At 50.1% G+C, this 20,877-nt stretch overlaps 1 protein-coding gene across 2 annotated transcripts; it reads right to left on the bottom strand.

Annotated features, from left to right (window-relative positions):
* Window positions 1–1,481: 1,481 nt before the first annotated feature.
* On the bottom strand, window positions 1,482–19,316 carry L3MBTL2 (L3MBTL histone methyl-lysine binding protein 2). 2 transcript variants are annotated; one of them, XM_080348955.1, is made up of 17 exons: window positions 19,275–19,316; window positions 17,359–17,626; window positions 16,985–17,118; window positions 16,515–16,638; window positions 15,456–15,535; window positions 14,436–14,553; window positions 13,939–14,073; window positions 13,150–13,238; window positions 10,846–11,077; window positions 10,059–10,138; window positions 9,368–9,472; window positions 8,074–8,221; window positions 7,109–7,191; window positions 5,285–5,519; window positions 4,396–4,461; window positions 3,318–3,440; window positions 1,482–2,451 (listed from the first exon to the last, which is right to left on the bottom strand). In XM_080348955.1, exons 1-17 carry the CDS (start codon window positions 19,293–19,295, stop codon window positions 2,342–2,344), a joined length of 2,151 nt encoding a protein of 716 aa, XP_080205081.1. In that variant the 5' UTR covers window positions 19,296–19,316; the 3' UTR covers window positions 1,482–2,341. The 2 variants fall into 2 exon arrangements, with proteins under 2 accessions (XP_080205081.1, XP_080205080.1); XM_080348954.1 differs by lacking the exon at window positions 4,396–4,461 and having other exon boundaries at window positions 19,275–19,289.
* Window positions 19,317–20,877: the final 1,561 nt, after the last annotated feature.

Raw genomic sequence — 20,877 nt, 5'->3', positions numbered from 1 at the left:
GAAGTGTGTCCAGGACACAACAGGGTCGTACCCACAGTCTGGGGAGAGTGATTTTTCTACTTGTCCCCACTGCGGTAACAGGGATATTGCACAAAGTGCAAAGAAGAGAGCCTGGTGACACCAAAGTGATGCTGAATTGCCCAAGACAGGGTGTGTTTTTGCAGGACACAGAGGTACGCTACCCTGGAAAGAACTGGTGCAAAAAGCTTTCGTAGTGTTTGCAGCAGGCTTTGGTGACTTGACCAACAAAGCCAAATCCTTGCTTTTTCTTCTCAAGGCTCCCTCCAGCCCTGCAGAAAAGCTGGAATCCACAAGTTTGTTTTTGTTTTCAAGAATGCTGCGCTTCCACAGCTTCCAGAATGATTAAAGAGCGGGACTGCAAACAGCACCAATGCAAGATCCTGCACTGCCTTGAATCTCAGAGCAGAAAACTTAAAATTACTCTCAGCAAAAACACTGCCTGAATCCCCAGCAGCTCCTCAGAATTAAAACATAAGCAGATTGAAACGTTTCTATTTCCTGCAAAATTTGACTGGTGGAATGGGATCACTTACTCTGTAAGTGATCCCATCATAAGCGATGTGCCCAATGTATTCCCCATGGCAGCCCAAGCTGGGAACCCCAGCCCCATTTTCAAGTCAGAAGCTGGTTCAAATTGGGAAGGCTTTACAAGGCAAACACTTCCAGCCATTAAACAACTGTGTGGGGTACGGAAATGTTAGTGCAAAACCAAGGAGGAAGCAAGCCAAAGTTTTCTGGAAGTTCTCCTGGAAAGACAGGTGGTCCTACAAGCCCTTTGATAGAAATCCCACACCCCCACCCCACTCACCCCATCCCCATTTTCCCAGGAGCCCAGAGCCAGTGCAGGGCTCAGTCCAGGATGGGCACAGCTCTCCTGCCTGGTTTGATACAGACCCTCCGTTCCTTTTCTGCTTGTGTTTCATTGCTTCCCCCACCGCCTTTTTTGTCCCCTTCCCATTAAAGACTCCATTTGCCTCTTTAGAAGGGAAAAGAGGAAGACTGGTAATTACTCCCTGTCTCTACCCTGTGTTTTCTAGACAGTTAGCTTGCAAATTTTTTGGTTTTGGTCATGAGCCACTGTGCAAAGCGGGAACTATTTTGGCATCACGGGCTCTCGCCTGGAAGCTCGAGGGGAGCATGGCCAGGGCAGAGCCCTGAGCAGCCACCATGTCCCTGTAGGACCTGACAGAGCACTTGCTGTACCCCACTGTGGCACTGACAGGCAGGACATGCTCTCACACGCAGAAAGTCCACAGGAACTTGCTACAGGAGATTTAAAACTGTTTTTCGTCGCTGTCACCATACTGACCTCCCTGATTTCTGTCCTGAACTTTGACGGCCACTCTGGGGAAAGAGAGGGATGTTATAGTTTTGCCCTAAAACTGGAAATGGCATTCCCTTCCTTATGCTGTCTATTACACTCACGATGTTCAGCCCTCATGCAGATCTGGCAGGTAAACAGCAAGTGCTCAGAAAAACCCTAACGGAGGGCCCAAAAAAACACCTAAAACCACCCCAAAACACTGTTTCCTTATACCTAACACAGTCCTCTTCTCTTCCCCATCTTGGCCAACCCTGGTATTTTGGAAAACAATGCACAAGCCTTTGGTCTCTTTCTCAAGTTTAATTCAGAGGGCTTTAGGGTACAGATCATAGATCAAATTTACAGTAGGACTGCTAAAAATTTAAAAAAAAAAAAAGAAAATCAAACTGCGCACCACATCCTCTGCAGTTCTGGGTTCAAAAGCAAGAAGTGACACTCAAAAAAGGTCTCTTGCTCTCTCAAGAGGTATCATTGTCCCTTTTTTTTTTAAAAATGTCTTTCCATTCTTCCTGCCCTGACTTTCTCAGGGGTTTCCGGGCCTAGATGAGGGAGCACAGCACCTATATCCTATGAGGGCAGCTGATTTTCTGACACATGTGACCTGCACACATCATCTTCGACTGCAGCTCACCACCTCCAGCCACAGCTGAGAACCCACACTGCCCCTTTGTACTCTGGCAGCCTCTTTTCCCTACTTGGGAGTTCCTGCTCAGAAAGGTGCTTTCAAAGCCAGGCACACACAACCCCAGCAGCCACCCTGGTCCTGCTCCTCAGTGCACCAGCAGCCTTTCTGGAGTGTGTTTCCCACGGCTTAAAATCACAAGCCTGCAAGAAATTTTCTTGCACGCCAGGAAAGCAGAATTATGATGTTGTAGGGTGGTCTGCCTCAAAAAGGGAAGGCTCTTTTAGTCTTCTGCTTCCCTTTGCCAGGACTTTACCCAAAGAGCCACAAGGTGAAGCGCAGGCTGCTGTGGGCAGCTGGGGGACACTCCAGGATCAGTCTGTGACCTCCTGCTTTATGCTGCTGACGGGAATGGGAAGCTCTGTGGCTTCATACTCTTCTACTGCGGGGTCAATGGTTTCTTCTTTCACCTGCACGGCAATGACTAGCAAGAGATAGAAAAAGAGAGGGAAAACATAAGTAAAATCAATCCATGCTGCCTCACTCTACCTGCAATGCCCCAGAGCCAGCTCTGTTCATGCAGATACTCAAAATGTCCCAGGTTTCCAGCCCACTTCTTGAGGGTCCCTCACCACAGGCAGCCCTGTTTTGCTAGCACAAATCCATCCATGGTCACAGCAGCAACCAGGATGGGACCAAACCCCGGCAGCATTCGGCTGCTTGCTCCCAAGAACAACTTCTCCTGGGGCTGAGGGAGGAAAAGCCAGTTTGGTCCATTCTCTACCTGCCTGCATCCACACATGGGAAACAAAACCTCTACGAACAATGTGGACCTTCATGAGGTGCGCAAAGCGCCTCATACACCATCTTCCCAACACCCACTAAGGCTGGCAGGTGACCCAGTTCCCAGATGCTCTTCCGATCACCACATCTCCTGGTGCTTAGCATGACAGGCTGTGTCATGCTGCGTCAGCCCTTATGGTGACTGGGAAGTGACAGCACACTTTTGACATGTCCATCTTGACTCTTGTCCCTGACCTTGCACAACCAGACTGCTCAGCAAGGCAGCCATGCCCCCAGCAGGCATCAGCAGTATCAAGATATCCAGTTGTACTGGTGCCACCAAACCTTCCCAGGAGGTAAACCTTCCATGGGAAAGCAGGCAAAGGGTTTATTCCACTGTCTCTGGAGGAGCAGAGATGGACATCTGTCACAGCATTGCCTTTCTCTGCCTGGGGCACTCATGACATAAGAGCCAAGAGGCAGCACAGGCCTCAGGAGGGCTGGTGGCACACAAGGCATATGGGAAAGTTGCATGTGGCTGCTAGGTGGAGTGACTCACTCCCTTACTCTCATCAGGTGCTGGCTCTGGCAAAATCTTGCTGGCAGCTTTCAATTCTCGTTTTGTCTTCAGGGTGGCAGGTTTCTTGACAGTCTGCTTGACGCTGCGGGTTTTGGCAGGTAACTTTTTTCCTTAACAAAAAGAAAACAAAGCATGGGGGAAAAGTGTTTTTCTTTTCCCCTGGAAAACCAGCAACCCTGCTCCACTGAGAAACCACAGGCCAGGCACCAGCACAACTGACCAGCAACCTACTCAGTCATTAGCTGCCAACTGGTTACTCAACAGAAATGGCCTACTGGAGAAAAACTCTATATAATCATCCTCTCCAAATATGCTCCTCTGTGTTCTCCTTCATAAAAGGTAAGCCGCTTCAGCGTGTGCTTAACTTCTGAGGAGCAGGTCCTGTTGGAATCAGTCTGGATCCAGCTTTGCTTACCTGTCTGGGTCTAGTCCTAGGCAATGGGCATGTTGGCTGCAAGGTACCGACACTGTAGCATTAATGTTTGCATTTTAGCTGACATTTATATTTAGGTTGAATGTCTTTATAACTCTTCAGATGCCCTTTCCTCTACACCCTCCCCCCTAAGAAGGAATTTCTTGCCTGTTTATACATGATTCGCCACAGCTACTGCAACACTGATGACAACAAGGACAAAATGAAACAATAACATGGTCCAGCCCCGCTATTGGCTTCTTCAGCCGTCTTTAAGCCTTCTTTCCCCCAGCACAAAGCAGGCAGGGTTGCTCTCCAGCTACCCTCCAGCTGCAACAAAAAAATCTCCCTCCAACCACAGACACAGTAGGGAAAGCAGCACAACCTCACGCCTGGAAGCAAGCACCAGCTATACCTTGGCCAACAGAAAAGAGACGGCAAAACAGATTCTTCCCACACACATAGCTCTCTGCTTTTTTAGGTAACAGGGCAGTGAAGAAGGATGAAGCTGTGTTGACAAACCCACAGCTGGCTGAGGGTATCCACAGCAAGACAAGGCCTTTCTCTCCTGCTCTGACAGGACGTGGACAGTGTTCCTCTAACTGGGCCCAGCCTGCGAGCGAGCGGGAGGGCACTAATCAAACATCACTCACTCTTCTTTCCATAGGGTTTCTTCTTCCTCTTGGGCACCTCCTTGGCCTTCACTGGAGCTGTGGGCTCTGTCATGGAGACGAGAGGGAAACGAAAGCCAAGTCCCACAACCAGTAGGTAACTGGGATGAAGTGACATAAGCGAGAAACAAGATACACCCGTCCCCCCGAGCCAAAGCCCTCTTCCCAAAACAACCAGCTGGGGGAAAAGCAAGGCTCTAGCGCAGTTGCTGTCTGTGCTTCCAGGCGAGGGCCCAGGGTGGCAGGCTGGGGCAGCACAGGGGAGGGAGGCCCAGGAGAGATTTGGCAGGGGCAGTAAAAAAAACAAAACCAACCAACCAACCAACAAAAAAAAAACCAACCAAAAAAACCCCAACAAGATTTATAGCTTGGAACAAGAAGGAAAGCATCTGCAAAGGTGAGGCAGTGGCCTCCCTGTGACAAGGGAAGGAAACTCTTCAGAAGGATGCTCTTACCTTTTAGAGACAGAGTTAGAAAATTGATGAGAAAAGGGAGTAGGGGCTGAGTTCCCCCTGCTACTTGGCTGAGGTTGTAGATTCACTTAATAAAAGGGAGCTGTGCAGGGACAGGACTACCTGGAACTCTACCTGACTTCAACAGGAGCAGTTCTCTGTTGGTATGCAGGTGGGGGAACAGAGGGAAAACAGAGCCAACCTCAAATCTCAGGCAGTTTTCTCCCCACCACAGACTCCTCCCTCTGCCAGCTGCTAGAATGTGTAGCAGCAGAGAAAGACTTCTGGTAGCCAGCACAAATCAAGGAGGCAGTTTTCTCCTCCCTACAAGGCCCCAAAAAAGGATGAGGCACTCACAGAGCAGGAGGAAGGAAACCTTCGCCTCTAGCGTCAGAAACCACAGCCAAATCTCCACTCACCTGGAACAACAGGTGGTTGAAGCTGGTAGCCTGTCAGCTCGCACCACCCCACAGGATAAATGTCTGGAGACTCGCAGTCCACCCACTGGTCATACTCGTTGTCCCAGCCATCAAAATGGATGCTAAGGAGACGGTGAACTACACGCTTCACTGTGGCCACGCAGATGAGACGGGGCTCCATCAGGTCCACTGCTTCCACCTTCATGCCTGCCTTGAAGCCATGGTTTGGGCAGTCCTGTGTGCAGAAAAAAAATGAGAATAAGAAAACCCAAGGTCATTGCATCCAGTTCAAACCCAGACCTGGCCACCAGCACCCTAGAACAGCTACGGGCTTGCTCCAGCTTAAAGGAAGCAGAGAAAGAACCAGCCAGTCACATGACAAAAAGGGACACACACGAACAGATCCAAGGCCAGCTGTGACCTTAGCAAATCTCAACCCAGCCTTTAGAAACAAGACCTCACATAGGTGGAACAGTAGTTAAGGGACACCCAATCAAACCAATTAACCTGAGGTAGCCCTGGGAAATCAGAAAGACCAGCACAGGGCCAGGTGCTGCAGTTTTGCCGATGCAAAGCAAGCTCCCTCCACCCACATGACAGCCATATGTCCACAGGCAACAAGCATTGCAGAACCCACCAGGAGCCTGGAGCTCCTGGAAACACTAGAGAATCACGTCACACTCAGAGAGACCAAGATCTCACTGCATACACAAAGACATGACGCTGCTTGTCCCGGCCAGCCAAACAGGGCCTTTGCTTGGAGAACACATATTCCTGTACCTTAGGCTCTCCTTAGAAGTGCTGACTGGCAGCAAAGAGCAGTAGAGACACTGGATATTGTCTATCCTGATTTCAGGAAGGCTTTTGACACTGTCTCCTGTAAGATCCTCATGGAGAAGCTATAGGCTCGATAAGGAGACAGTGAGGTGGACTGAAAACTGGCTGAGTGAGTGGGCCCAGAGAAGGATTAGTGGTGTGAAGTCTAGTTGGAGGTCAGTAATTAGTGGTGTTCCCACAGGGATAAATATGGGATCCAATCCTGTTCAATGTCTTCATTATTTATCAGAATGACATAATGGAGTGTCATGTCAACCTCAGCAAGTTTGCTGGTGATACAAAACTGGGAGGAGAGGCTGATATACTAGAAAGTTGTATTGCCATCCAGAGGAACCTTGACAAGCTGTAGAAATGGTATCACAGGAACCTCATGCAGTTTAGCAAAAGGAAATGTAAAGTCCTGCACGTGGGGAGGAAAAATCCCAGGCACCAGCACAGGCTGTGGGCCAAGTGGCTGAAAAGCAGCTTGGCAGAAAAGGTCCTGGTGGACACCAAATTGAACATGAGCCAGCAATGTGCCCTTGGGACAAAGAAGGCTAGTGGTAATGTAGGCTGCATGAGGAGGAATGTCCACAGCAGATCAAGGGAGATGATCCTTCCCCTCTACTCAGCACTGGTGAGACCACTCCTGGGGTACTGTGTCCATTTCTGGGCTCAGTGACAGGACCAGAGGCAATGGGCACAAACTGAAACATGGGAGGTTCCTTCTAAACATCAAGAAACATTTTTTACTGCAAGGGCAACTGAGCACTGGCACAGGTTGCCCAAAGAGGTTGTAGAATCTCCATGCCTGGAGATATTCAGAAGCCATCTGGACATAGTCCAGGGCAACCTGTTACAGGTAACCCTGCTTCAACAGGGGGATCGGACAAGATGACCTTCAGAGGTCACTTTCATCTCAACCATTCTGTGACAGCCAAAGCTCCTGTGCTCCTCCTTGTTGACTGCACAAATCCCTACACATCTCTTTGTCCTGGCAGCACTCACTGTGTTGAAGAGCCGTGCTGGAACAGGTCTTGATTTAGTCTTCTCCAGGTAACTTTCCCAGTTGAACGTCTTTGCATCTTGCCCTGCAGCAGGAAGAAATGGTAAGAGGGAAGAAGGCAGACATTGGATAGACCAGCTGGGGGAAAAGGCAGAACAGGCAGGAATGACACATTGCAACTGGTTGCAAAGCAGTTTCATGAACCAGCATGTACAGCCTCATCCTGGACATCACTCTAGCACACAGATTCCATGGCAGCCCAGCACCCCTCTCCAGAGAGCAAACACAGAGAAGTACAAGCTGCAACCCTGAACACCCATGTCAGCTGCATATCCAGACCACTGAGAAAGGTGAGGAGAAGCAGCCAGCAGGAAGAAGGATGTTCAAAACACACCACTGAGACCAATCTTTCTCTCACCAGCAGGAAAATCAAAGGAAAACAGAATGGGACTACACAACAGTGCTGCAACGTAGAAATTCAGAGCAGGCTTTTCTGGGTATGGCCACACGAGGCAGTAAAAACACTCCTGGGGTGATTGCCTCTCAGGAATTTGCAGAAATATTGGTCTCAGATTTATTCATACAAGGAGAATAAGGGTGACTCTTGCCACTTTTAAGTACTGAGTCATGAGGCGATGGCTCTACTTAACCCTTCCCACTCTCCTTGTCCTTTAAACCTTTGATTGATTCTGTTCAGTTCGGGGATTGTACACCTCTCCCACTGATCTGCCAGGGGCTAACCACCATGCCATTGATATCTGCTGGAAATGTTACTTCCTTCCATAAAGTACCAAGGCTTGGTATATGGGCAGGGCTCAAATGGACCAGCTCTCTGAACCAGCCCTAACTCCCTGAAAAACAGGCAGACTGTGGTTTCGATTCATCTGAACGTGACACCTCTCAGAAAAGTACCACCCAGCAGATTCTGCATGCAGGTTTGTATCACAGGGCAGAGCCCAAATCTTACCTTTTGGAGGAGTCAGCTCAATGCTGTTCTTCTGACAGAAGTTGACAGGAAAGATGGCATGCGAGGAGGCATGATAGCAGAACCAGTCAGAGCCATCAGCAGAGGTGGCTCCATCAATGCTGATCATGAGATACCCATCCAAGAGGACCTGAGATGGGAGTGAAGGGCATAAGTGTAGAGCTTTGCTTGCTCTAAAGCCTCTCCTCTCAAAGGATTCCCCCCAAGTGTCCCCACAGTTGGATTACAATTGCCACTAGATAGTAAAATGCATTGTTACATGCTCCAGGGCACGCAGTAGCTTCTCCTGATACCTTAGTCAGCACAAGCTAATCCCCAAACCAGCTATTTCTGCAGGACTGGGACCAATGCTAATAGCCTTGTGAAAAGGACTCAGCCATAAAAGGTCAGGAGCTTTGTCCTCCCTCAGAAACAGACTCTATGGACAGCCCAGAGTCCCTCTACACCAGCCACATCGTGAATTTGTAACTGGGCAGAAGGGAAGGATGCCACCTTCAGACTTGCCACTTCCTATAGCAACAAGACTTGTTGCATTCTGTCACTCACTAGTAATTGGCACCTACCAAAAGTAACGGGCACATCTACCCCAACCTGTTCACAATTCAAAGCAACGGCTGAAGGGAACATGTTCCCAGACATAAAGGACTTTCCTAGCATGCTCCTGCCAGAGCCTGAGTATCAATGTCCTCTGCTTGGGATCTACAAGGGCAAACAGCTGCTTGCTTTGGGACAAGAAAGGCACCTCACTGAGGAAACCTGGCCAAGCAATTTACAGTAGCACCTCATCAGGAGATGGCAGGAGACATATCCATCCTCAGCTTCCTACAGCAGTGAATGCTCCCTGTATAGATACACCCCCATTCCCACACAGAGATCACCCCACAACTCTTCTCCTCTCCTTTACCTCCTCCAGGTAGCACTACAGAGTCCTCTCTTTATACACTCCAAGAGCTGGAGAACAAATCTTCCCTACTGCATGCCCACAGGAGAAGGAAGGGTGGCTACCTGTCACACACACTGGCCAGTTAGGTTGCAGACCAAGCATGTGTGTCTTCATGCTGTCCATTTAGGCACACCTGGACAACTGCTGGTCTCATCAGCTCTCAGACCTCTGAGGTAATGCCCCAATTCCCTCCACACATCAGCTGCCTACCTTTCTCAACAGCCCTCTCCCTCATGCAAAACCCTACCTGGTCTTAACTATTTGCAAAGATCCGAGGAGAAGCTGGGTTACCTCAGGTAAATACAGCAGACCCCTTCTGCCCATCGACCTTACCTGGCAAACAGTGGCCACACAAATGTTGCCCAGATTCAGGGGGTCAATGGCCTCCAGCTTCATGCCTTCCTCAAACCATCCACCTTCAGCATAGACAGCTCGTACCTACAGGAGACTCTGGTATACCACGTGCTGGCAGGGGTATGGGACAGTCCCACCCCAACACCCAGCATGCCAAACGCAAACAGGATTAGAGCTTCTTTACTTGGGTCAACCAAGCTGGGAGAGGAAGAAGAAATATTACAAGAATACAAACAGGCAGCCAAACCAATGCTGTGTTTCTGTCAGCAGCCTCCTGCCAAGGCTGTGGTTGCTCAGAGAGCACTCAGCCACTGCTCCACAGCAAAGCAAGCCTCCTTCTCATCTCAATCCTTACCAGTATGATCCAGATCCTTGTTGGAACTGGTCTCTCCCATGCAATCATCTTCCCTCTCCAACTCAAAGCCCCAGGCAACTGCTCGCCCCCCAGTTGAGTCCCTCAATCTATCGTCTTTTAGTTCTTCCATCTCTCTGTTTTGATTCACCCCTGCCCAACCACAGCCTTGACACCCCAAACACCTTACTGCCCTATAGCTGTGAAACAAATGAGCTGTCGCTCAAAAACCCACACCGCAGCATGTAGACCCATGAAAGGAAGTGGTACCATTGTTTCCTTTGCTGTGGCTAACACAGAACGGCAGACTTGTCCTACCTTCTTAAACAAATAGGGGATAGCGTCACAGTAAATCTTCCGGAACGTGGGATGGTTTGCCATGTCACTGCGTTTTTCTTCTGTGAGGAATGAAAGAAACAAAGTGAAGTAAGAAACCTGCAGCAATTGCAGTAAGAAAACACAATGATTATGAATTCCCTGATGACACATCAGCTGCTATAAAATACCTAGATCAGAGACCATGAGAAGAGTAATAAAAATAATAGGTCAGTCCCTCTACACCTTCCCATAACATGGGCTGTGATGCAGGGCTTGCTCAAAAGCAGATGGATGATCTTCCTGAGCACCAGTGATGACACCTCGACATGCAGTTGTAATCACCAGGGAGAGGCAGCAAGGAAGGGAGAAACAACCAAATGGATGAGCAGGGCTCAAGTCTTGTTTATTTCTGCCCATCTAAGCTGATAAAGAATTACTCCCTTGTGAAGTCCCGAAAAACCACAGCGACTGCATCCAATCTTACAGAAGCCAATATGAATTTCTTCAAAAAGCCTATAAACACTGGTGATATTGCAGACTCTGCATTCTCATGCTGTGGGGACAGACACCCTGCTTCAGGTAAGAAACCCTACAGTCTCCCTGTCCTGCCCTGTGGCAGCAGATCACTGGGCTTTTATCTATCCAGGGAGAAAATCAGCTGCATAGACCTTACCTGTCAGGTCCTGAGGCAACTGCCTGGCTCCCAGCATGTCAGGACTGGTGTCGACAGCAGAGTCCAGGCAGTTCATAGCAAATCAGAAGATGCCTGTGGTGGCCTGATCCCTACCTGTCTTCTTCATGCTGTGGCCCACTCTCCGTGACCAGCCCACAGGATGGATGAGAGGACTCCACATGTGGCACCAGAAGTCATCATCGCTGTCTCCATCTTCATAGAGAAGTCTCAGTCTGCCCCCAATCACCGTGTCCACCACTGCCATGCGTGTCCGGGACACATGGTTCTTATCCACCACCTCCACCCGCATGCCCTGCCGGAATGGGTACTTCATGCTCTCCGCCATCTGGCAACAACCAACAGAAGTGAGATCAGTTGTACTTGGTGTTTTCCTTCCTCAAACACTTCAGAGAACAGCTTTCCCTACAGACATTCCAGCCAGTGCCCTGTGCTGCCCAAAGCTGACTGGGAGACACCTCTGGGAAGAGATGCACAAGAACAGGTTCATAGAGGGGACAGCGAGCTGCCAGCTCCACATATGACAGCACAGTTGGGCACATGCACCCTAAATACCCCCTGTCATGTGGCCTTATAACAGCTACCCTGACCCTGGCCCAGCAGCCATGCTCAGCCAGCACCTTGTGGTAACATTCTGAGCACAAGAAACAGATGTCACTTGTGTTCAGCACGAACTGGGTGAGGAATTGCATGTCTTTTTCAGTCATGAAAGAGACCATAAAGGTTTCAAGGCTTGAAGCAGTTGGAGGCATAGCTTCTCAAGGGATTTTCAGTTGACTCTAAAAGAGTCCAGGACCTTATTTTCACTTTTTGACTCTGACCAGAGGTCAGATGATTTGTCAGCTCCACCTCCAACGCTAGAGTTACTCTGCAGACTCACCCAAAGGCACAGGCACACAAAAATGAGGCACCGGTTGCCTTCTAACTCATTTGAGACCTCAGTTTGCTGATACAGCCTGCCCCTACACATCCACAAACACACAGAACTATTTAAAGAACACCTGACACTTTGGCACTGCAGATCCCACGATGCTGTGCAGCAACTCAGAGACACAGCTCAAAACAGACTCAGACATCCAAACCTGAATCCAGAAGAACTTTTAAGGGAAGATCTTCCCCTTGCACCTCCTGTTCATTAGGTGGGAATCATAGAATCATTTTGGTTGGAAGAGGCCCTCAAGATCACCAAGTCCAACTGTTAACCTAACCCTGACACTCAACAAGGTCCCTAAGAACCTCATCTACATGTCTATTAAACACCTCCAGGGATGGTGACTCCACCACTTCCCTGGGCAGCCTGTTCCAGTGCCTGACAACCCTTTCTGTGAAGAAATTTTTCCTAATATCCAATCTAAACCTCCCCTGGCACAACTTGAGGCCATTTCCTCTCATCCTGTCACTTGCTACTGCGGAGAAGAGACCAACACCCTCCATCCTACAACCTCCTTTCAGGTAGTTGTAGACAGCAATAAGGTCTCCCCTCAGCCTCCTTTTCTCCAGGCTGAACAGACCCAGTTCCCTCAGCCACTCCTCATCAGACTTGTTCTCCAGACCCCTCACCAGCTTCATTGCCCTTCTCTGAGGAGAGGCATAGGGGGGAGAAAGATACTGACAACATTTGTCTCCCTCTACCCCTTCCCTTCCATGGCATGAGCGCTCAGCTACCTGTGGCCCAGGAACAAGCAGCTGCAAACATCCTCTCAGCTTTCTGAGAAGCAACAAGGGAAGCACCAACTATGTCAAAGTCTCCAGCTAAGCATCATTAACTGCCTTGCACGCAGGAAAACCCATCAACTATCTGCCTTCCTGCCTGCTGCCTCTGAGACCATCTTCCTTATCTACGGTTTCCAAAGCTGCCAGACACAGAAGAGCCTCTTCTTGACAACGTCTAACCTCAGTGCAGGCTACATGAAACCACCACAAGAGCTATAAAGCTGCCAAGGCCATGGCACAGCTGTTTCCATGCGCTTCGAGGGAGCCTGCACCCCTCTTGCTCCCCACGGGCTGCTGTGCTACCAACAGAAAAGACAAAGGTTTTAGACTCTCAGAGCCATTCCCCAGCACTGAAACAGGGCAGGGAAAAGCCAGGTTGGAGCTGCACTGGCCTTTCCCTTCAGCAAAGAAGCAAACTTATCCCCAGTATTTTCCAGCAGAGCTTGATATGACAATGGCTTTTACAGCCCATCTATAACCCAAAGGAGAGATGGTTGTGCTGACAAGGCACAGGGGCCATGCCATTCCTACAGCATCATGATAGGGGTCTCACTGCCCCTGTCATGCTCAGATTTCAAGGAGGCACACAGGAGTTGCACAGTTCAGAACCAGAAGAGACACACTGCACACACATCTCTTGGCTTCAGCTTCATTTCCACACATAAAATGACATCCTCCTACATTTACCTTGATGTGGAAATCCACTGGGATGGTCCTGGCTCCCACCAGTTTTTTCATGAGGTAACTTCTCCAGTCAGTGTACTTGGCATGGATCGCTGCATACACACAGGGAAAAAGCACATCTTTATGACTGAAGGAATTACAGCATCACATCACACCTTTCTTCCTATCCAAGAGTCTATCTGCATTTAAAAGCCTTCTCCACATTCAGATCCTATACCTGCTCTCAGGCAGACCCTGCTCTGCAAGCTCACCCCCAAAACTGGCTGCATGGGATCACCATTAAGAACAGGCTTGGCCAAGCAGACATCCAGCTCCACTGAGCTAGCTGTGGAAGTGGTATTAGAGTTAAAACAAGCAAGCGATATCAACCAGACCTCAGCTTGTCAAAATTCTGCTAAACTGGCCTCCCCCTCTTAACTGCTAGCTGAGCAGGGACTGGATCCAGTGCACTTCTCAGAGACACTGTCCAGGATATAGGACCAAGAAGTTCCCCAAGGGTTAAGCCTAGCCACCATGTGGGTCAGGAGGAGGAATAGTCACCTGCACTAGCTTCTGTCCATAGGTCTGACAGCACCTCTGCATCCAGCACCCCCAGGATTAACCACAGGGAGATGCAAAGGGAGCAGTCCAAGTAGTCTCCAGCTTCCCAAAGAACCAACTGTTCTTTGTAACTCAGAGCACAAATGGAGCTGGGGTCCCATGGACAGCGAGAGCACCTGCCCACTGCACTAAGTATAAACCAAGGCTCCTCCATGCCCAGACTCGTGCTGACCCCTCTTGCCCCACACTCACTTTGTGGTGGTACCAGGATTTTGCTGTTGATGGCACACCAGCCAATAGGGTGAATATCCACTGTGCCCAAATTGCACCAGAAGTCATGGCTGGCGTCATTCTCAAAGCCCTCGTATCGCAGAAGAGCCCTGTACCCTGCCAGGACAGAGCAAACAACCAGATAAAGGCATTAGAGGCCAAGAATTTCTCCTTTTCCTGTTGGGCACCACAGGCTTATCCCCTACAGCATGGTCTTCAGAGCTCTGCATAGGTTATCAGAGCTTCTCCAACCATCCTGGAGCCAGAACTGCCCTTGCAAAGAGCCCAGCAACCAGAAGAGGAACCAAACACTGGTTTCCTCCCACCCCTGTACCATGGTATTTCCTGTTCCAAAATATCTCAGCAATTGCAGAGCTCCTAAGAGCTGATGTTTTGGTTGACCAGCTACACTCAGCTCTCCAAAGCTTCCCTCAGAAGTTAGTCATTCCCAGCTGTCGGGAATTACATTGGAGACATACCTACAGTCTGGATGACGGATGCAATCCAGTACACGCGGCTGGGGAGCACGGCATCACTGTTCAGCACTTCCACTTTCATACCTTTCACGACATCGTCCCACTGATCAAAGAGCGGCACCTGAAGGATTGAGGCAGCCAGGTCATGAAAGGGACGTTGACAGTCAGAGCAGGGCCTGGGCCCTTGTTCTAGCTTTCAGAGCTAGAACTTTCATCTTAGACCCATGTTTGCACACCTTACCGTTCCTATATCTGCCAACAGCTTGAAATACCACTGAACTGTCCCAAATATCTCACTGGTGTGTTCAGAGGATACCAAAAGGTAGAACATGGTATAGCAACGCTTCACTATTGCAGTGTCAGCTGTCCCATTATTATAAAATATCTGCTGCCATTCCTCTATGGTGTCAAAATCCCTAACCCATCAAACTGCTGTGTCTTCCTGACTGATCCTCAAGAAAAAGACATTTTTTTAGTATTATCAGAAATCACAACTCAAAAGGAACTTATCAAGTGAGACTTAATACACAAAGAGCCTGGGCATGCTATAATACCTAAGAACTGTCATTCTTCCATAGATCTGTCTTGGCTGCTTGGCCCAAAAGGACTGCAAATTGGTGTGACAGGAACCAGACACATTAGAGGGGCAGTTACTGTCAGGCCTACATCAGCAGAGTTCTTCCCTGCACATCACCCTGGGCTGTGCTCACCCATAGAAACTGCAAAAGCAACCATGAGCTTTTCTGCTACGCCCCAGTCAGAACTAAGTCTGTCCTCAGCCAGTACTGGGCCATCACCACCTTCTACCAAGTCCCCCTCTGCTTCCTTCCCCAAAACTCCTGGTACCTCTGTCAGACTCCCACTCTTAGCTGTGAAAAGCCCAAACTTCTTCCCTTGCATCAGCTGGGTTTCAGAAACCAGCTCCCCACATCTCTCCCCACCACTTGCCACAGGAGTACAGGGGAGCCCCATGCAGATGGCACATCCTATGAGCGCTGCAAGACACAGCAAAGAAGAACTCACGTGTTTGAAGCAGCTGACAGGAGCTGCCTTGAAGCCATGCTCCTGCAGGTACTTTCCCCAGTCAAAGCCCAGGACGAGTGCTATAAGCAGACATGAGAGCAGAAAATCAGGTGAGATTATAGAAAAGGCACAGAGTGCCCAGTTACCTCTGGATTACAGGGCTTGCAGCCATACTGTGGCCTGCACTGGGACAGAGCCCTCTGACCTAGCACTCAGGGACTCTCTGTTCCAGTGCATTTGCCTTGGTGGGGAAATAGATCCCATGAGTACAAAGGGACAAGGCCCCACAAGAGGCACACTATATTATTAATCAATTCTTGCTGTCACTTGCTTTTGGGAGATGGGGGGGCAGGAGGGGAAAAGAAAGAGGGTCAACTCCAGCCCAGGTCTCCAGCACTCCAAGAATACAGAATGCAACCTGTCAGTGCTAAACCACTGAGCAGCTTTGCCTCTCAGCAGCAACACTGCAGGGTCACATCAGCAGTGCTTGCTTGCCCAGAGGGTGCTGGGAAAATCAGAGTGAAGCGCTGGGATATTAATCCCACAGTCACTTCTGATCCAAGGCTACAGCTCTGCTCAAGCAGCGGTCTGCTCAGGAATCAGTCCCTGCTTCCACCCCGCGGGGCTCACTTTCATCCCAACACAGCAGATTGCTTCTTCTTCCACTGCAGCAAGTGGTTATTCCTCAAATTTATCTGTGACTTGGGTTTAACACAGTCTACCACAGGCTGTGGAGCAGTGAACGGCTGGGAGCAGCAGGACACCTTTAAGTCAGCTTTGCCAGCAGAAGTCAGCACCTCGTGGGACTGTGACTACAGATCTTACGCTCCAGGTCGAGTTGCATGAGGATGCAACAGCAGATGTTGCACCAACCAGAGCTCTGTTAGCAGATGTGCCCTGTGTCCTGCCAGCCTGTGTCGGAGCGAACCACACACATCATTTCAGGACACAGCAGCATGCCATAGTGAAAGAAAGAGACTATAGAGCTTACAGCCCTCCAGATGTCCTAATTTCTGTGGCTCCAGCAGCTGCTCCTCTTCACACCTCACCCACACTCACCGTCCTGGCCTGTCAGTGTCCCATCTGCCAGCTGTCCCGTGCCCTGCGAATGGAGGAAGGCCCCGATCTTGGCCGACCAAGCTGCCTTGTGAAGAACTTTAGCTTTCTTTGTTGGTGGCTTCCCCTACAAAAGAAGGAATGTAAGGAACATTAGTGGCACAGGAGAAGCCAGTCCCTGCAACTGGCCAGCAGGGCATGCATTTCTTCCTTGGAGTGGTTTTCAGGCTACTGCAATTTTTACTAATGCTCACAGGAACAAGAAGAAACAGTGGGTAACATACCAAAGTGTCCTCCCTCAACTTCTAGGGAGCACCAGCTTTCAGCTGGCATACATTCTCTGGGGACTTCGGGCAACAAGAACAAGCCATTGGTAAGGGCAGTCTGATCTTTAACTAGAGAGCAACGACCCAGCCCTGCACACAGGCATATCCTGCTCCATCCCCAGGGGAGAAGGAAGAGTTTTGACTCACCTGCAGTCTGGCCAGGATGCTGGCCTTCTTGGAGTTTGAAGAGTAGCTTCTGGAGCAGGAGACGCTGCAGAAACGTTTGGTCTTGGAGAAGAAAGCCTCCCTGGTGCCTACAATCCCACACATCTCGCACACAGCTGAGAGAAGGAAGGCACAAAAACATGAGTAGTTGGCAAGACTGATGCATCAAAAGGACAGAGCTGAGCTCTGGTAACCCTCATTACATGTAGCAGCTCCCCCATGTAGCCCAGAAAATGCAGTCTCAATCCAGTGCTGCTCCTAAAGCACATATAGGTGCAGTCATATACCCTTTGGCTCCCCCAGCTCTTGCTCTTTCCATCATATACATGTTTTAGGTACAAAAGCCAGCGCAGTACCTGGCTCAGAGCCACTGTCCTCTGTGAGCCGGCCTGTGGACAGCTGGTGCACAGGAGAGGTCGGAAGCTCTCCAGCTTCCCGGTCTGCCACCTCATCGTCACTAGACTCATCCAGACAGGAGCTGCTGTCGCTGCCCATGCTGCTGTTGTAGCCCCGGAAGCTGTCATAACCCCCAAAGATGTCCAAGTCATCATCCTCCTCATCGTCATCACCTTCCCCCTCCATTCGCTCCGAAGATGAAGTTTTCTGGCAGAGGGTAGACACCAACTGAAAAAAAAAGAGAGACAGTATGCTTTAAAACAGCCATTTTACACCACACCCCACAATAAACCTGCCTTGTGTTACTGGGGGGTCACCTCTTGGACTGGGGAGAGGCCTTGGGGTGAGCAATGAGTCCACATAACAAACCCAAAGGCAGGAGTCTGAATCTCTAGCAGGGAAGCTCTTACCCCTGCAACAGGTCCCTTTACAGGTATTTCATAGGTTGCATTCTGTTTCCCAAGAGGAAACAAACAGCCACAGAGCTGCAGCTACACATAAAAGACTTTGAGAAACATGGAAAGAATACAGGGAATTATGCTGCCATGCCAAGGAAGACAGAGGAGACTGCATCCTTCCAGGCCCTGTGTCTCCCAGCAGTCTCCCAGCACAGCAGTGCAGACACCATCAACATTAAAGTCACTGTAAACTTCCAGCACAGAGCACAAAGTTGCACATTCTGGCCACCACAGCTCACAAGACCAATACAGCCTGGATGTCAGCAGGACAAGCTCAACCCTGGAGAAAGTTCATGTTCTTTGGAAACTGCATAGTCCATAGCTGACCTCAGTTCAGAAGCTGCATCACCAGGATAACAGAACATTTGTTAAGAGCTTTTACCTACAACCAGCTGTCTCCACAACTAAGCATCTTCACCAGCTCTTTCTACTTCCTGTTATAGCAGAGAGGCAGTGATTGAAGAAAGAGCACAGAAATCTAGTGACTGTTTCTCAGACTAGCAGAATATTGAACCGGGCCCCAAATAAGTGCAAAAGAAGCTGGAAAAAGGTGTTAGCAACTCATGAAGGAGCAGCAAGATGTCAGCATCAGCATAGGGAGTGATGGAAAACACAGACTGGGACAGCCACACAAGGTACCAGGACACAATTATTCATCCAAGTGGGCAGTGACAACAGATTAGCAGCATGTCCATCACCTCCCAGTACTAAATTCCCCCAAATTCCTGGCTCCTGGATATTATCATAGACACATGAACAGAAAGATCACACTTCACTCACTGCTGCCTCCCCACAAAACAGACTCAAGGTACCCAAGTTGTTCCCTGAATACAGTGCTGCTTTCCTGCAGCACTGCACCCTCAGACAGCATTCCTGACATCTGAAAAGCCTGAACACCCCAAGAAAAAAAGTACATTCATCTCCTCGCTCCTATCTGGGGCTGCATCTTCCTTTAGCTCACAGGAAGGGTGTATCTCGTCCACCAAACGCGAACGAAACTCGCGGACATGTTACAAGTTCCCAGGGCTGAGGAGCGAGGACAGCACCACGTGCAACACCCTGAGGGGGACGCAGAGGCCCATCCCGCCTGGGTCAGACCCATCACCCCCCCCAGCGCCAGCCCCGCCACCGGCAGAGCGGAGGCGGGGCGGGCGGCCACGCCGGCAAGCGCAACAACGCGACGGGCAGGAGGAGGTGGCCCGGCGCTCCCGCCCCCCCGCTGCAGGCAGCCGGCACCGCGGTCCCACACCGCAGCCGTTACCCCGCTCGCGCAGCCCGGGCCTCGTGCCCTCCTCCCTCAAGGCACCAGGCAGCTCATGCCGGCGCCCCAAGGCCTTCCCCAGCACCCCGCGGGCAGCTCCGCAGCTGTAGGGGCGGACGGGCTCCCCCTGGCCCGGCTCCGGCTCGCCGCCGCTCACCTCCCCCCCGTCCTGCTCCATGGCTCCCGCGACGCCGGTAGCCCGCCTCACACGCGGGGAGGGCGGCCCACCCCTCAGCGGCGCATCTGATTGGCGGGAGCCGGGAAAGACAGCCAATCAGAGAAGAGTTTGTTCTCGCCGCACTCCCCGTGGGGCACGACGGGAGGTGTAGTTCTTTTCCCGCCACGGCGGCGGGAGCGGCCATGGCGCCTCAGGACCGCACCGCCCAGGGGCGGGAGAGCCCGGGCCCCGCTCCCGCCTCCCCGGGCACGGCGTGCCCGCCCCTTCCGCTTTCGTAGTTCTGAGTTAGCTCGCCCAGTGGAGGAAGCTTCTCTAAACAACAAAACAAAAGGGAGAAAAACCCCAACAACCCCCATAATGGTAAGTAATCCACACGAGCCGATGCTGCTGCTCCCCGTGTCCTCAGATCATCAGCCTCAGAGGTTTCACGCATAAACACATAGTTTATTTGGCAAAGAAAGTGTTACCTATGCAAAAGAGGCCTTGAAGTGCTTGCTCTGCTATGCAACGGGTTTTAAAATTCGGACGCATTTATAGCACAGCTTTTTCATTGTACAAATGTTTCTCTCTGTTTTGGCTTTTTTTCCCCTGTGACAAGTAGCGTGGTCTTAGTGGTACCAGTAGTGTAGGAAACTATTACCTTGCAAATATAGTAGGCCCAGATATGATCTCTCAGCAAAGCATATTTTAATAACAATTTTGCAAGATCGGGTATTCTACCTAAAGGTAGGCACACAAAATAGGGCAAAAAGCGCCTGCTTACATCACCCTAATCCCGGGTGAAAATGCCCTCCCCTGTTCCCCATTGGTTGGTCCTGCAGGGGTTACAGACTACCCAACACCTGCCTCAGTTTACCTATCTCATTCGTCTAGTTCTAAGAACCCACTCCCCTTATTGATTTATTTAAAATATGGATTCCTGGCTCTTTGGTTACCATTCTCCCTAGCTCAGCTTTTTAAATACAGCAATCCATTTGCATTCCAGGATTAGTTAGAAGAGACTTTGTTTTACATTAAGGATTCATAGTCTGATGTCTCTCAGTCCTTCCGCCCCCACCGGGGTCAGGCACCAGGTCCCCAGTTTGGTAAAAACAACATTCCTTCTTCAAACGTTCCTTACAGTAGCAACATCGTGCACTCCGGCTTGCTGTCAAGAGCAGCCGAACAGCAAGTGTCTCTACAACTACCTGAAAGGAGGTTGTAGCATGGAGGGTGTTGGTCTCTTCTCCCAAGTAGCAAGTGATAGGACAAAAGGAAATGGCCTCAAGTTGTGCCAGGGGAGGTTTAGATTGGATATTAGGAAAAATTTCTTCACCAAAAGGGTTGTCAGGCACTGGAACAGGCTGCCCAGGGAAGTAGTGGAGTCACCATCCCTGGAGGTGTTTAAAAGATGCATAGTTGACGTTCTTAGGGACATGGCTTAGTGCCAGAGTCGGGTTAACAGTTGGACTCAATGACCTTAAGGGTCTCTTCCAACCAAAATGACTCTATGTCTCTGGCACTGATTCTCTTTTACTCAAATTGTAAGCCCCCTGGAGTTAGTTCTATTTCCCATTCTACTCCTTTTATTTTGTTACCACCC

Source organism: Nesoenas mayeri (assembly GCF_963082525.1).
Source record: "Nesoenas mayeri genome assembly, chromosome: 1".
Classification (NCBI taxonomy): Eukaryota; Metazoa; Chordata; class Aves; order Columbiformes; family Columbidae; genus Nesoenas; species Nesoenas mayeri.
The sequence above is the reverse complement of the archived record's forward strand: the minus strand, read 5'-3'. Positions and strand labels throughout refer to the sequence as shown.

Excerpts from the sequence above, each read along its gene's own strand:
- L3MBTL2 (XM_080348955.1), bottom strand. The coding sequence starts at position 19,295 with ATGGAGCAGGACGGGGGGGAG. Across the intron at positions 17,627-19,274 it reads TGGAGCAGGACGGGGGGGAG|TTGGTGTCTACCCTCTGCCA; the intron begins GTGAGCGGCGGC and ends TTTTTTTTTCAG. Across the intron at positions 5,520-7,108 it reads CAGCACGGCTCTTCAACACA|GACTGCCCAAACCATGGCTT; the intron begins GTGAGTGCTGCC and ends TTCTGCACACAG.